Consider the following 14,840-nt stretch of genomic DNA (forward strand, 5'->3'; position numbering starts at 1 on the left):
AGAGCACAATGGTTCCCGTTTGGTAGTAAGCGCTCGAGATGGTTCTTGTGGTGATATGGCAACACGAGGAGGTGAGCCGATGACTCCCCAATTGGGAGAGGATTACGTGGATGAGGTGATCCTAAAGTATGGCCAATGAGTGAGTTTTACATTCTTTATTCCTTGATCCTTTGTGGCATTTTATCGTATTTTGCCGTACGAGGCTTTTTGTAAGAACTTAAACTATTGCACTCTTCAGGCGTCTTTGAATTAATTTCCTTGTTATCATTTCTCTGGATCTACCTGTTCATTTTATTCATTTATGTAATAATTGCTTTGTAGTCCTATTTGGACCCTTCATCGATATCCCCCCTGAGGCATCACGAATCTTTTGCATAAGTTCGACGTATCTCTTAACCAAACAGGAGGCGAAAAGGATTCCTTCATGAGGATATAATGCTTTTAATCACCGAAAAGGCGATAGGGAATCCCTTGTAAGGATAAGGCATGTTATATCGCCTCCACAGGCGACAATGATTCTTCTTAGGAATCCATCATTTTGATTGTCTCAAAGGGTAGACAAACCCGTCGTATGGATTCAACATTTTAATCACCTAAAAGGACTACAATGATCTCTCGTAGGAATTCAACATTTGTGATCACCTTCGTGGGTGACAAGGATCCCACTGTGAACGTGAACGTTCAACATCAATGATATCTAATTAAAATTTGATCAATTATAATTTATCTTATTATTTAAATTTTTGAATAATATTTTTAAAAAATTCACTAACAACAAGTTATATAAAATTGAATAAAATAATAATAAAAATCATATCACTCACATCACATGTGATAACAACAGTAGATTATAGAAGCGAAAAACAAAAACCTAACATCTTATTTCGAAATCCCAAATCCTGAAACCCTAACAACATAGGAATCGCAGCAAAATGAGTATTCGGAAATTGAGCTTCGAAGAATCACGATCACTCTATTCGCTCATCAGAGAAGATCATCGTCCACTCAATGAAATCCTCTCCGAGTTCAAATCCACCGTTCCCCACACTCGCCATTTCACTTTCTGTTCATACCTCGTCATGATCCTGCAGGTAAATCCCTCTTCAACTTCGCCAATCGCCATTAGGGTTTTAAATTTTTTAGCTCTCTTATCGCTATCAAGGTTTTACTTAAAGGGTTTTAATTTACAGTGTCATAATTATCGTGGGTTTTAATTTACCCATTTGAGAAAAATTGTGTTCGAGTGTGACCCCAATTGCAATCAGGGTTTTAAAATGCGGTCACTGTTGTTGTTGTGGCCGGAACTTGATACTGCGAAAAATCGAGACCAAATGTGACCTCAACTGTAGCTGAGTTGCTGTCACCAAAACATATCAAATACTCCCTCGGCCCTGCAAAAATTGTTGCATTTCCCATGATAGTTGTAGTATTTGACCATTTCAAGTAGATTAAGAAAATATGATAAATGAAAGAAAAATAATGTTGATTTTACTAATCTAGCTTGTTAATTATTGGCGGGTTTTCATTAATCCAATCAATTGGGAAATAGTAACTTGGAAGTGTGTAAATTGTATTTTTATTAGTGTACAATTGGAAACCAAAAGGGACAATCTTGACTCTAGATATTTTTTAATTACAAATGTGGCACTTGTTATGGTAAAGAGAAAGTAATTGTGGCTCACACTGTATGCAATCCAAGTAATAGTGGGCTGGGTTTTCCACATTTTGAAACAATATTGAGATAAAATAATGTGGTTTTGATGTTTTTTGTTGAAATTTTTATGTCTGTGTGTGTGTTTGTTTTTTATCTCTCTATTCGATTGGAGATATTGTAAAATGTTGTTTAATTGGAATCTTTTACATGCAGGACAATAAGGTACTTAGCACTACTGAGCGATTAATAGCCTTTTCTCTGCTGGTTGAGGCTTATTCATCTCAAAATCCGGCTTCAAATCCCTTCATAAACTTTATCATAAATGTAAGCAACTTTTTCCATTGCTATATATTTTCTCTGTCCAATTTTTAATTTATTGGGCACTACAGGGTTTGTCTAAATCTTGGAAATTAGAACCAGTTTTTTAAATTAAAGGAAGAAGAAAAAAGTGAAGTGCAAGAGGAGGACAATATACCTTCACGAAGACACAATGGAGAAACAAAGAAAAGATGGGCAAACATCTTAAATATAGTGTTACCATTGAAATCAGTTGAAAGATTGTCAATATGAGAGAGAGTAAATGGCTCAACTTAATGGTAAATCTATGTGGACTAAACCAATCTTCCTGATGGAACCGACTTGAATGTAGTGTGAAACCCATAAAGAAATTGCTTTTAGAGCTAGAGAGAAACTGCCGATGGCGCTAGAGTGTTGACAATGCATTATACCTTAAGTTTAAGTGACTGAGGCACATGGATGAAGCATTGGAATAAGGAGGTTGATGAGTTTTGGACATTAGAAATGCTCTGTTTGAGAATATGTGTGAATGCCTGGATGGATGGGCTTTACTAGCTCATGTTAAGCTTGAACTACTTGAGAGTATGCAATCTTAAATTATATTCACTAATTTTCTTAAACTCTTGAGGTTATGCAAGTAAAATTTTAAGATAGTTTACCGAGTATATCATATGGCGAATGTACCGAGTTAATAAGTTTTTTCACATTGAGGCATGCAACTTTACGGGTTTATGGTTAAGACCTGCATTTTGACAACTGTGCTGGTGAGAAAAATGTAGTAAAGGGAAGGTAAAGAGGAGAGAAAGGCACTGTTAAAATTTCAATTTCCATAGGGTCGGTGATTAATGTAGCCTATCTTGCTAACTAAATTCAATGGTTGTTGTAGTTCTTTGGCTAGTTTTTTTATTTAATTCTATCTGCATGCTCTATAATATTTTTTTGCGGTGTTTTTGTACTGTGACTGTTGAGACAAGGGTAATTTGTTGTTTACAGGCTTCCAGTCATGAAGGGTCCAAAAAAGTTGAGAAAGCATTTATTCTGCAACTATTAGGTGTTGATGGCTTCCATAATGGCAAAGAGGTCATATTCTATTTATTGTCTTGAAAACTCCAGTGATATACATTGTTGTTACTTATCACTTATGATGGACGAGGAGATTTGTAGGCATTATTATTAGGCATGTAGGCAAAAAAGGATTGATTAAGGTGTGTGCGCTTTGTTTACTGTAACTTGGGTGCATTTAGATGGAAAATGGAAATTTTAAATTAGAAGATGTATGTTGTTTAGCAAATTTTTTTCAAGGGTTTATTAATTATTACTGCCTCATCCCTCATGTATAACTGTTCGTTTGATTATTCAAATATTTTCCTTTCAGCTTGTTTATTTGTGTCATTTGTTTGTTGTGGTTCTTATCCACTCCGAAACAAATACCTTCATCAAAGGTATCCATCTTATTAGCCATTAAATTTCGTTTTAGATAAAAAAATTTGTGCCTCATAACTCATTTACAAGAGACTGCTGGTTTGATTTTTCTAATATATTTCCTTTCAGCTAGTTTATTTGTCTCATTTGTTTGTTGTGTTTTTATCCTGTCCGAAACAAGTACCTTGACTAAATCAATCCTCTTAATTATTAGCCACATGAAAAATTTGTTTATAGGATGTTCGCTTTTGGTTAAACATAGTATTAGATTGTTTCTTGTATTAGACTCTAATGTTCGTTTCACCTTTAACATACATATAACTTTTGTTTCATGCGTGGATCAGTTATACATGGCATCATGTGTTTGCTGTTGGTGCACAGTGCACACACTATGCTTCCTTTCTTGTGCATTTTTGTTAAATGTTTATCTTCTAATGGTTTGTAGTTTCTGATATGTTTTTCTTTTGCTGGAGGACTGCAGTTTCTCAACCAGTCGGCATCAGATTATGTGACAAAATTTGACCTGTCATCGCATGTAAGTTACTTATATATGGCAAAGTGACTGTACATATTCCATAATATACCTATCTCCCTTCCGTAATATCTAAATATTCTGAGATACATTGCTGCTTTTCCAAGGGCGTGTTCTTGTCTTGCTTCTAAATTTTTTGACTTCTATGCTTATTTATCTTTTATGATGCCAGGAGTTCCCTCCACTAGATCAGTTGAAGCAGCAGTTTTCTGACAAAGTTCATCAGGAACCATATCATCATTTATTTAACGATGGTTTTGTAAAAAATGTAGTTCCTGACCCAGACGTTCCCCCTAATTGTGATACGGATTCATCAGAGTATGGCCCTATGCAGTGTATAGATGAATTTATGAAGAATTTGTTTTCATACTTAAAATGGAAATCATATACTATGTGGTTTATAATAATGAGGGTCTATTAATAGGTTTGATCTGCGACCTGGAACACAGCCAAAACTTGGCACCGGAAATAAAGGTGAAGCAGTGGTTGGCTTATTGTCAAATCTTTCACTGGAAGGGTTAAGTCCTCACTGGATTAGGCCTCTTCCACCAAGGCTCCCAATACTTGATGGCGAGGTATTGCATATTTGTGTCCGCAATGTTTTTATTTTTATTTTTGAGGCCTAATATATACATATATACATACATATATAAATAAATTGTTCTAACTATTTATACTTTTCAGCTAGTTTGGGTCAACCCTAATGGCAAACCCTTTCCATCTGTGGTAAACCCTTTTCAGCTATCTGGGGCCAACCCTAATGACCACCGTGAGCTTATTTGGGACTATGGTATGTGTGTTGATACTAGTCGAGGGGCTGCAGTAAGGGACTTAATTGCAAAAGCTCTAAAGGGAGCTCTTGCACCTGTACAGCAAGAGGTGATTATCATTTTAAGCTATTGTATTAGTATTATTATTATTATTATTATTATTATTATTATTATTATTATTATTATTATTATATATTATATAAGAATAAATTATTCAAAAAAGAAGAGAGAAGATTAAAAGAGCAAAGAGACCCAATCTCTGCATATCTGTTGAGGAACTTGTGTATACACCATATAAAAGCCAAACTCTCTCTTCAAATTGTTTGCTGAACCAATGAACCATCCTTAAAATGAGTTGCCAAATGAACCCAATTGTAGTGTGGACAGCACTGCCATAAAAATTTACCCTCTATACTTGGACCAAAACCGCCAAAGGTGGTTTACATGAATTAGTCCATGGACTCGGCACAACATACCAACACAGTTACCATAACAGACTAACAGTCTGCAATATTTGGCTTCGTCCAAAAAGCATTCACTTGTATTTGTATAGAAAATTGAGCCATCTCAACCATTTAAGAGGAAATAAAGGTCTAATGGTGTATATTACCAAATCCATGATTTGTTTTCATGACATTTATAGGGAACAGACACAAAACTGATTCTGAACATCCACCAAACATAACACACATTTAGGGAAAATATGAGACCTGTATCCTGCAACTTTGTTTGTGTAAGATAAGATTGTAAGATAGTTCTCTGATTTATTTGTAAGGAGAACATTGTTTCTCGTTTCGGTTGGGTTCCCAAGGAGAGTTTTCTTTTCTTAATATCGTATAATATTGAATACCGTACAGATTCCTTAGTGCAATTTGAAACACGTAATACGGAAAGTTATATTTGTACCTTACTTCTTTTATCAAATTTTCATTGAAGAATAAAATGGTTTTCATTTATGCCCCCAATTCAGCAAGTCCTTATGGAGGTTGCAAAGGATCCAAAGATTGTATATCACCTTGGACTGACACCAAGGAAGTTGCCGGTACGTGTTTTTGTAATCATTTTGAGAATCATTGGGCAAATTTAGATTTTGATGTTTTGTCCTCATTTATTCTTTATCAGGAATTGGTGGAAAACAATCCCCTAATTGCAGTTGAAATTCTCGGTAATCTGATAAAATCTCCGGACTTATCAGCAGAGTATGCATTTTACCTCATAGATCTGTCTGTCTTTTGCTAATACTCAGTCACTATTATTTTCTTTATTTCTATTTGCTTATTATGGATACAGATACTTTACAGTACTTGTCAATATGGACATGAGTCTACACTCAATGGAAGTTGTGAACAGGCTTACAACAGCAGTTGATCTGCCGTCCGAATTCATTCACATGTACATAACTAATTGTATATCATCTTGTGTGAACATCAAGGTACTTCACTTTGCCTTTTGCTCTAACATGTTTTTTCCCTTTATGAAATGGCCAATGTTAGTAGTTAGTTGTTATTTTTGTTTAGGGGAGTGTTGAATCCATGACCTCCTTATCACTCCAATCCCTATGTTCCTCCCTCAAACCACTAAACCACCTTATAACTCTCTTTTTCTGTAAAATGTAGCACATTGACACTTCTGGTTGAAGGCCTCTGAGTGTCCCATTCTCATGAAATATTTAATAGGCCAAACACTCCATTCTAGCGTTGGAAGATAATTTTTTTTTAGGCTCCTAACATGTTGATGATAGGACTCCGGCGCCTAGTTGATCCTTTCAATCAGCTTGTCATAAAAAAGTGATACGACTAATTCCAAAATTTCCTTTTGTTAATATTGAAGATAAAGTAGGGGGTGAAGGGCCTTTAAATTGATCAATTCAGGTCCTTTTTAGCTTTTTGGTAGTAGATGGACCAAGAATGAGTTGAAGGCATCAGATTAAATCATGGACACCTTACACGACACACAACACTGCTAATGAAAAAAGCATAAGACACTGACACCACTACACATTTATTAATTTATTTATTGCAATTTAATTAAATATTAGTATTATTATTTAAGATCTAAATTGAGAATCAAAATATATACACATGGGCACCTAGATTGAGCAATTCATTTATCCATCTTTAACCCTTGTAGATCTGTCTGAAATGTCTTCTAAAAGTATATGAAGTGTGTCGAAGCAAAGAAAAAATAAATTTTGTTGGGATACTTATCTATGTTGTCTGACACTTGTCATTCGAGTGTTGGGCACTGATCCAAGAAGTGTCGAAGCAAAGGATACAATATTTTTTAAGTGATTTGTCTGAGTTATCCGTCACGTGCTGTGCAAGTGTTGTACCAGTGTTGGACACAACGCTGACGCTTGTCAGAAACCGCGCCATGCCTCATATTAGAGGTGCCCATGATTCATAGGTTGAAGGTGAAACGCGGTTCAATAGTTCGTCTTGTTTTAAAATGCTCCCTCAGTCTCAAAATAACTGACCTATTTGAAAAATATTGTCCCAAAATGATTGACCCATTTTAATTTTCAATACAATATTAATTATTTTTTTTCCAGTTGTATCTTTTAATTAGAATTACTTTCATCACTCCCAATTCAATACCTCCCAGTTTGCATTTATGGTAAATGTGAACATACCAATACAAGAATAAAGTAATTTAGTAAAAATACTATTCTCGCTTTCAGTTATACACTTTCCTCAATCTGTATGAATTTGTTTTCTAAGTCAGTTAGTCTGGGACAGAGGGAATGTTTTTTTTTGAACCACCAAAATATTAAAATTGTATTTTGATATCTCTTAGTATTTTTGGTTATTCATTATATTAGGTCTGCAGAGCCTGTAACCTTTTCATATTCTGCTAAACAATGATATTGTTTATCACAAGAGTATGCTTTTTTACGAGTAAAGTTGCAGAAATTAGTTTTTTCTTTTCCAAAATTTTTGTAAGTATATAAGGTTTAGTTTCTGTGTGATATTTCATTCACATGTGGAGTTTGCATGGTAAACTTTATAAGTGTAAGATCATGGAAAATTTGGAAAGGCTGATGAAAGTAAATTTTTTTGATGAAAACCACCACCGATATATTTGCTGTCTTCTGGTACCATAGAACTGCTTTCTGAATAGCACCTTTAATTTCTTAATAAATTTGGGAAAGAGATTTTTATTAAATAACGGTGGTACCACTGACCATTTTACAACTGCTCCTTCCATATGAGATTTGAACCATGTCATTTAAGGTTACAAAGTCAAACTCTAACACCTCTTGAGCAATAGTACCTTTACTTCAAATTCAATACAACATTCCTTGAACTAGACTAAAATGTATCCTCATGGATGGAAAATACACCCATATCTGTACATGATTTGTGCTTATAAGTTATAATTGTGCTCTTACCTAAAAATCACTCCATACATATACTATAGGCATGGCAGTGTACAATTGTACATTGACGGCCCCCACTTCCCACATCTGCCTTTTTTTGTTTTCTACTGTTTGTTCGATCTTGAAGTGATCTCGTATTCCTAATATTTATGCAAGATCTTATGTTCAATATGTCGCGGCTTATAGCTTATTCTTTTGTCATTTGATTTTGAAATATTTATGCAAGATCCCATGTTCAATATGTCGCGGCTTGTAGTTTATTTTCTCTTGTCATTTGATTTTGAAAAGCCAGCGAAAATTGTGCCACCATAGAATGATTTTTGGTTTGAACTAACTTTTATGGCATTCAATAAATTATTTTTCTTGCAGTACTGTTTCTTTCAAGTGGATAAATAAGTTTCATTTTGAGATGGTTTATATATTTTAATTAACTGTTTTTGCCCTGCAAATCTCTATAGTTGCTCTTTTTTATTTTTAACATTAGGATTAGTATGTGGTAACTGGTATCCATACAACTAATATTTCCCTAAAAAAATCTAAGTTTAAAATTTAGTATGTTGTATCAATACTTTTACTATTTTGCAATTGACACCCTGCCTGGCTTTCTACATTTTATCTCTTCAGGATAAATACATGCAGAACAGGCTTGTAAGACTTGTTTGTGTTTTCCTGCAAAGCCTGATCCGGAACAATATTATAAATGGTAAGTTTATCCTGTTTTTCGTGAAGCCTGAAAACTCCTGATAGGATTAAATTTTTAATTCCATTATTACTAGTTTTCTGAAAATATTTGTTATTATTCTCAATTTGTATATTAATTGACTGCATCATAAAAAAAAGGAATGGAAATTTGGCTGTACTCCACTTATTTTTGTTTATGATCCTATATAGCAGTTAAAGATCTCTTCATTGAAGTTCAAGCGTTTTGCATCGAGTTTTCGCGGATTAGGGAGGCAGCTACGTTATTCAGACTTCTCAAGTCATTGGAATGAGTACTCTGTTAGCCTGTTACCTTTTTAATCCTTTCATGAGCTACCAATTTCAAGACTTGTATGTAGATATGTCTACCTGATCTTGGTAGTGCAGTTGTTTACTTTCTCATTGTGGAAAATAAAGATCATCTTTAGCTTTACTTACATTTAATTAAGGTTAAATTAATGATTTTTATTTCTTACTAGATTAAATTAATGAGTTAGAATGATATAGAAAGATCCTTGTAATTTATACTATTTGTCATTGTGGGTTAACTGTGTTAATTTATATTTCATGGACCTGCTCCAATCAGAGATGTGAAATCTGAGCTGAGGGTGTATGGATTCTCTTTCACTAAACTGTTATGTTTTATATCCTTTGTATTTAATCTCTTATAATTTTTTTTAAGTTTATTTAAAAAAAACATTCAAAAGAATAACAGCAATAAATGTATTTATTACTCGTTTCCTAAATATATTTATAATCAGTCTCTTAGCTTGAACTTGTTTTCCTTTTCATAATAAAAGATCAATGAGGCTCTTTACTCCAATTACTGGTGTGAGATTTTTTCTCAGATCCTCTCGAATTTCTTGGCGTATATAGAAGAAAACAAAAATACTTCTCTTATTCATCTAACGAAATTGAGTATAAATCATTTGCATCAGATACTAGATTCTATGGCTTTTGTATTTGGTAGCACATCTTAAAGTTTCTTGCCCTTGGATTGATAACCAAAGTGTGTTACACGTGCCTGGCCTAATGGTTGCGTCCTTTCAAGTTTTGAATCAAAGTGTGTTACATATTAGTGTTGTTATTACATCTTAAAACCTTCATAAATTAAACAAAACGTCACGACATTTGAAATCACAAAAATTTGCAACACTCTCAATCATAAATATTATACATAATCATTAATTTGAAATCACAAAAATTTGCAACACTCTCAATCATAAATATTCTACATGATTATTGTACAAAAGCGAATGAAGAAGAATTGCTAGGAAAAAAATACATCATACCCAATATTTCCTTTGTAGTAGATGTAATATAATAACTAAACTCGTGGTGTGACTAGACACTATATATGAATAATAGTCCCTAACCAATGCCATAAAATGACAAGCTTCTACAATCATCTAGAAACTGCCCTATTGCAACTGTAACTTTGCCTAAAAACTGCCCTATTGCAACTGTAACTTTGCCATGACCATAATCAAGACCAGCCAAATGAATCTTCCTTGTAGAGTTGAGCTAGCTGATAAACCAAAAAAAATGTATTATCACATGGAAAATGTATTGAGTATTAAAGAATAAAAGTGATTTTCCATTAGTTTAGTTGTAATGTACTCTGCTAGGTTTATTTACTGAATCAATGTTCAACTTTTGTGTAGAAAAAAAAAACCAAATTATGAATTGAACCGTCGACTTAGTCAGACAACTTAGAGTTGTGCCCTTACCCTTACTATCCTCATTCAATGCTGGGGGCGGAGAAGAAGATGACGACGAATTTGTCACTGATATTCCAAGGTCAGAGCAACCCATGCCAAGAGCACCTTCAATACAAATTAAAAAAATCTAGTTATTAAATTTCTACTACTTCGACTCACAATGTGATGTAACATAGATCATATTTTATTACATCATCCATAATCAATCGTAGAACTAATAATTTTACGGTTTAATTTTAATAGTGAAGCTTGTAGTCTTACATTCTCTGAAGCAAGGAAAAGTAGTGACATTGAGGAGATTTTTATAGCTTGCTTCACATTCGCAAGTATAGTTGAACGCGGATGTCTTCTTACACGAGCCGCCTCCACAATCAACCCAATGACAAGCTAGAAGAACATATGAAGAAAATGATATTATAGCAGAAAACAAAATCCAACAGAAAACTGATATCGCTATGGTTATATGTTTGAGTTACCATCAAATATCGACTCATTGGCTTTTCTTGCTTTTTCCGGAGCAGGTGCCGGAGCTTTGGAGCAAGAGTAGTCCAATGTACCTAAAAATGATATCATTGAGTGTGATTAGTGAACTACAATTTTGATTTTGACTTAAGCTCTAACTTAATTTCCTTGTAAAGCAAATGATAAGTTTAGAAGATCATCATATAACTTTAGTAATCCATTACTTGACCACTTTATAATGTGATTAAACCATGTTGCAAATTCAAGTTAAATCATGTTGAAAATTATGCATTCATAACGGTTACTATTTAGTCTTCATATAGTTTTTTTTGTCTAGTGACTGAAATTTCATTATTTAAAGAAGAATAAGTGAGATGACGCAGATTCAAATCCGTGCCTCTGCAGTCTAATGTTTCTGCACAACTATCAACTAAATTTACTTTAATAAGACATCTTGGTATTACTTAAACATCTTACCTTGAGTTACACATTGATATATAATCTAAGCATATCTAGAAAAGTTTGGTAAAATTTCCATCTCATTTTGTTATTAGTTAATTCCTTTCTTTTCAACATTTCACCAAATACCATGGACCTTTTCAATCACACACCGTTGCAACTAAAACATACATCATCAAGAAAACAAACCACATAACTGCTTTTTCTTCGCAAAGTTACATGTTCGAATAAACAACTTAATTAAGGGCTTTTCACATAAGTGCATAAGTATACTAACATATTTCTACAACAAATGATAAACCATGTTTTTGAAATGTCTTAAGTTGTTCCTATAAACTCTTCAAAACAATGTTTATGTCGGCAGATAAACTCAAATAAGTCAATTCAAACAATTACGAAATCAAGAGAGAACAACAACATAAATTGCAAATAGTTCTTACAATTAGGAATGATGCAAGGAAGAAACTTCAAGCCACCATGATCATTGGAATCAAAAGCTTTCTTCCAACCATGATCACACTCACATTCAAAAGGAATAACACTATTGTTAGAAGCTTTGCATGTTCCTTTCCCACACTCCACTTCTTTGCACACATCATCTAAATTCAAAACAAAACAAAACAAAACAGCATATCAATTATCAGACAAATCCAGAAATCTCAAACTACATATTATATCAAAAAAAGCTAAAAACTTGAGATAACCCTTTTGATTACACTTAATGAAACCACAAAACCCACAAATTAAAATCAACAAAAAAAGCATCTCACCAAAGAGAGGGGAAAGCAAAGGAGAAAGCAAGTCACTTCTAACGATAAGAGGTTGAAGAACAAGAAAAGCAAAAAGAGCTAGAACACTTGTAAAAGTCATTTGTAATGCTAAAAAGCGATTATCAACAGAACTTAGATGTGGGGACTCTATATAAATGACTAGTTAGGCAAGTTTGAAAATGAAACGTTTTTTTCTAATATAAGAATAGGAATTTATGGTAGAACGTGGCTATATCTAGAAGGGAAGTGTGTCGATGAAATGAGAACAGTGAGTCGTTGGTAGTTGAGTTTTGACAAATCTACTAGGTTGCGTTTAAGATGTGGGAGGTGGAACCAATTGTGATGGTGCACGTAGTTACAGTCATTAAGGTTTTTTTTTTGGGTCATGCAACCGACCTATGCGATGTTTGATTTTGGTGGTGGATAATAATGTTGGAAAAAGTCAACGTGTTTATTTTATTTTGTTATTGTTAAATCTAAACCAAAGTATTTATGAATTTTCTTTTTTTAGTGTTAATAGCGTTTACTTCTCCAACATAGATTTTGTTAAATATTCTAATAACCAACTTTCTTAATTATTAACCAAATATCCATGTTTGGAACAAATAAAATTTAGAGAAGAAGCCGATGCATGCACTGCAAATTGTACATATGCGCCATACTCTCTAGCGCATGTAATGCTTATGCACCATTTCTTCTGGCACATGCATTGTCGATTTAAGAGGAGGCGCCACTCTCCCCGGCACTATAGTGTACTGAGTTTTTGTCTTTTTAACTTGTTTTTGGTAACACCTATTCTTCTACTTCTTTCTTTTGATGTTTGCTTTGAATGGTAAGATTAGAGGTCTAATTCCTCTTTAAATTCAATGGACTTAGGGCATTGATGAAGTTGGATAAACATTCTTTGATTCAAATCTATCATAGGATGAATTATTTAATTCATTCTTGGTGCTTTGAATCAATGATATGTTTAGTGCTTTAATTCACAATATTAAGTGATTGAACTCTTTACACTCAAGTATTTATCAATTGGGCTATCTTGTTCGTTTGAAATAAAATAGAACAAAAAACCATATAATAGTAAAAGATATTGAAGAGTAATTCAATATTCAGAAGATGAGCATCAGAAGTTCTGATGTGGGCTGATCTTCTGATGGTTACTCAGAAGATAGTGTTGACCATAAGTTCTACCTTCTGGGTCCCATTAGCTTAGCTATTTAGTTAAAGGGTACTTTAGTACTTTGTAGTATTGTAGTGTTTGTACTTTAAACTTGTTCACTAAGTTTAGTCTGTTAGGGCTTAGGTGGCAATTTTCTTTTGTATAAATAGCCTTGTAGTAGCTATCATTTATTAACAACGCAAGTAGAATATACAATATTATTCTCTCTCATTAATCTTTGCGCCGTTATTCTCTTTGTCATCATCTTTATTCATTGTGCACCAACAATTGGTATCTAGAGCTCTGGTTCCAAACACAGGGAAACACGAGTGAACGTGAATTTGTGTGACTGTGTGATTGATTTGGTTTCAGGGAAACAAAGTTGTGTTAAATCACATTTTTCTTGGTTGTTTGTGGGTTGGGAAACACTGTGTGAGTGAGTGAAATCTATTTTTCTGCACAAGTTTAAAGATGAGTGGAAGCAACTTGAATACCAAACTACCAGTTCTTGAGGACAAAAACTGGAATAGATGGATGATTCAAATGCGTGTATTATTTGGTGCTCAAGATGTTCTAGATCTTGTCACTGGAGGATATGTTCCGGTTCCAGCGGATGCAACAGAAGAACAAAGAGAAGCGCAGAGAGAGACGAAGAAGAGAAATCAAAAGACGTTGTTCTTCATCCATCAGTGTGTGGATGTGAATGTGTTTGAGAAGATTGCTGATTCTATGACGTCAAAGGAGGCGTGGGATATACTGGTCAGGTGTTACGGTGGTGACGTATCAGTGAAGAAGGTGAAGCATTAATCCCTGAGAAAGCAATATGAGAATCTCAACATGAAGAACAATAAGAAAGTCTCTGAGTATATCTCTAGAGTGATTTTGATCACTAATGAGATGAAGGCTTGTGGAGAAACCCTTTCTGAACAAGTAATCATAGAGAAGATATTGAGGTTACTTACTCCTCAATTTGATTACATTGTTGTATCTATTGAACATTCTAAAGATCTGGAAACCATGGGAATAGAAGAGTTGCAAAGCAGTTTAGAAGCACAAGAGTTGCGTCTGACTGAGAGAACTTCTGAGAGAGAAGTTGGGCAAGCTCTGAAGGATTCTTTTGTCAAGAAGGACCAGAAGCATAGACGTGGTGATAGATTCCAGAAGGAAGCCTCAACTTCTGATGAGAAGAGATATCAGAAGGGAAAGGATAAGAAGAAAGTTCAATGTTACTGTTGCAAACAGTTTGGCCATTTTGCTAAAGACTGTTTGGCAAACAAAGGAAGGAGATCAGAAGAAGCAAATATAGCTAGAGGAGGTTCAGATGATGAACCTGTGCTATTGATGGCTTCAGAGTCTGACGGAAGATATTTGTCAGAGTGGTGGTATATGGACACTAGGTGTTCAAATCACTTGACTGGAAACAAACAATGGCTGATAGATTTTGACTCTAAAAGGAGGACAAAAATCAGATGTGCTGATGAGAAGTACCTGTATGCAGAAGGTATGGGAAATGTCA

General features: G+C 34.1%; 2 protein-coding genes across 6 annotated transcripts; one reads left to right on the top strand and one right to left on the bottom strand.

Annotated features, from left to right (window-relative positions):
- Window positions 1-826: 826 nt before the first annotated feature.
- Window positions 827-9,385, top strand: LOC131626650 (uncharacterized). 5 transcript variants are annotated; one of them, XM_058897486.1, is made up of 12 exons: window positions 827-1,091; window positions 1,868-1,978; window positions 2,945-3,031; window positions 3,855-3,908; window positions 4,078-4,223; window positions 4,330-4,480; window positions 4,647-4,784; window positions 5,646-5,717; window positions 5,798-5,874; window positions 5,966-6,107; window positions 8,679-8,757; window positions 8,946-9,385. In XM_058897486.1, the coding sequence occupies exons 1-12, from the start codon at window positions 933-935 to the stop codon at window positions 9,044-9,046; spliced, it is 1,317 nt and encodes a 438-aa protein (XP_058753469.1). In that variant the 5' UTR covers window positions 827-932; the 3' UTR covers window positions 9,047-9,385. The 5 variants fall into 5 exon arrangements, 4 of the variants coding, with proteins under 4 accessions (XP_058753469.1, XP_058753470.1, XP_058753467.1 ...); XM_058897487.1 differs by having other exon boundaries at window positions 8,949-9,385; XM_058897484.1 differs by having other exon boundaries at window positions 831-1,091; window positions 4,590-4,784.
- Window positions 9,386-9,717: 332 nt separating this feature from the next.
- Window positions 9,718-12,485, bottom strand: LOC131626651 (uncharacterized). The gene is made up of 6 exons (XM_058897488.1): window positions 12,166-12,485; window positions 11,836-11,994; window positions 10,951-11,031; window positions 10,736-10,861; window positions 10,484-10,579; window positions 9,718-10,281 (listed from the first exon to the last, which is right to left on the bottom strand). The coding sequence occupies exons 1-6, from the start codon at window positions 12,263-12,265 to the stop codon at window positions 10,208-10,210; spliced, it is 636 nt and encodes a 211-aa protein (XP_058753471.1). The 5' UTR covers window positions 12,266-12,485; the 3' UTR covers window positions 9,718-10,207.
- Window positions 12,486-14,840: the final 2,355 nt, after the last annotated feature.

This window comes from Vicia villosa, unplaced genomic scaffold, assembly GCF_029867415.1.
Source record: "Vicia villosa cultivar HV-30 ecotype Madison, WI unplaced genomic scaffold, Vvil1.0 ctg.000316F_1_1_1, whole genome shotgun sequence".
In the NCBI taxonomy this organism is placed as follows: Eukaryota; Viridiplantae; Streptophyta; class Magnoliopsida; order Fabales; family Fabaceae; genus Vicia; species Vicia villosa.

Coding starts and splice junctions, on each gene's coding strand:
- LOC131626651 (XM_058897488.1), bottom strand. CDS start 12,265: ATGACTTTTACAAGTGTTCTAGCTCTTTTTGCTTTTCTTGTTCTTCAA. Junction 11,032..11,835: donor TCCTTGCATCATTCCTAATT/GTAAGAACTATT, acceptor TATCATTTTTAG/GTACATTGGACTACTCTTGC. Junction 10,580..10,735: donor TTTTCCTTGCTTCAGAGAAT/GTAAGACTACAA, acceptor TTTGTATTGAAG/GTGCTCTTGGCATGGGTTGC.
- LOC131626650 (XM_058897484.1), top strand. CDS start 933: ATGAGTATTCGGAAATTGAGCTTCGAAGAATCACGATCACTCTATTCG. Junction 3,909..4,077: donor AATTTGACCTGTCATCGCAT/GTAAGTTACTTA, acceptor TTATGATGCCAG/GAGTTCCCTCCACTAGATCA. Junction 5,875..5,965: donor TCTCCGGACTTATCAGCAGA/GTATGCATTTTA, acceptor TTATGGATACAG/ATACTTTACAGTACTTGTCA.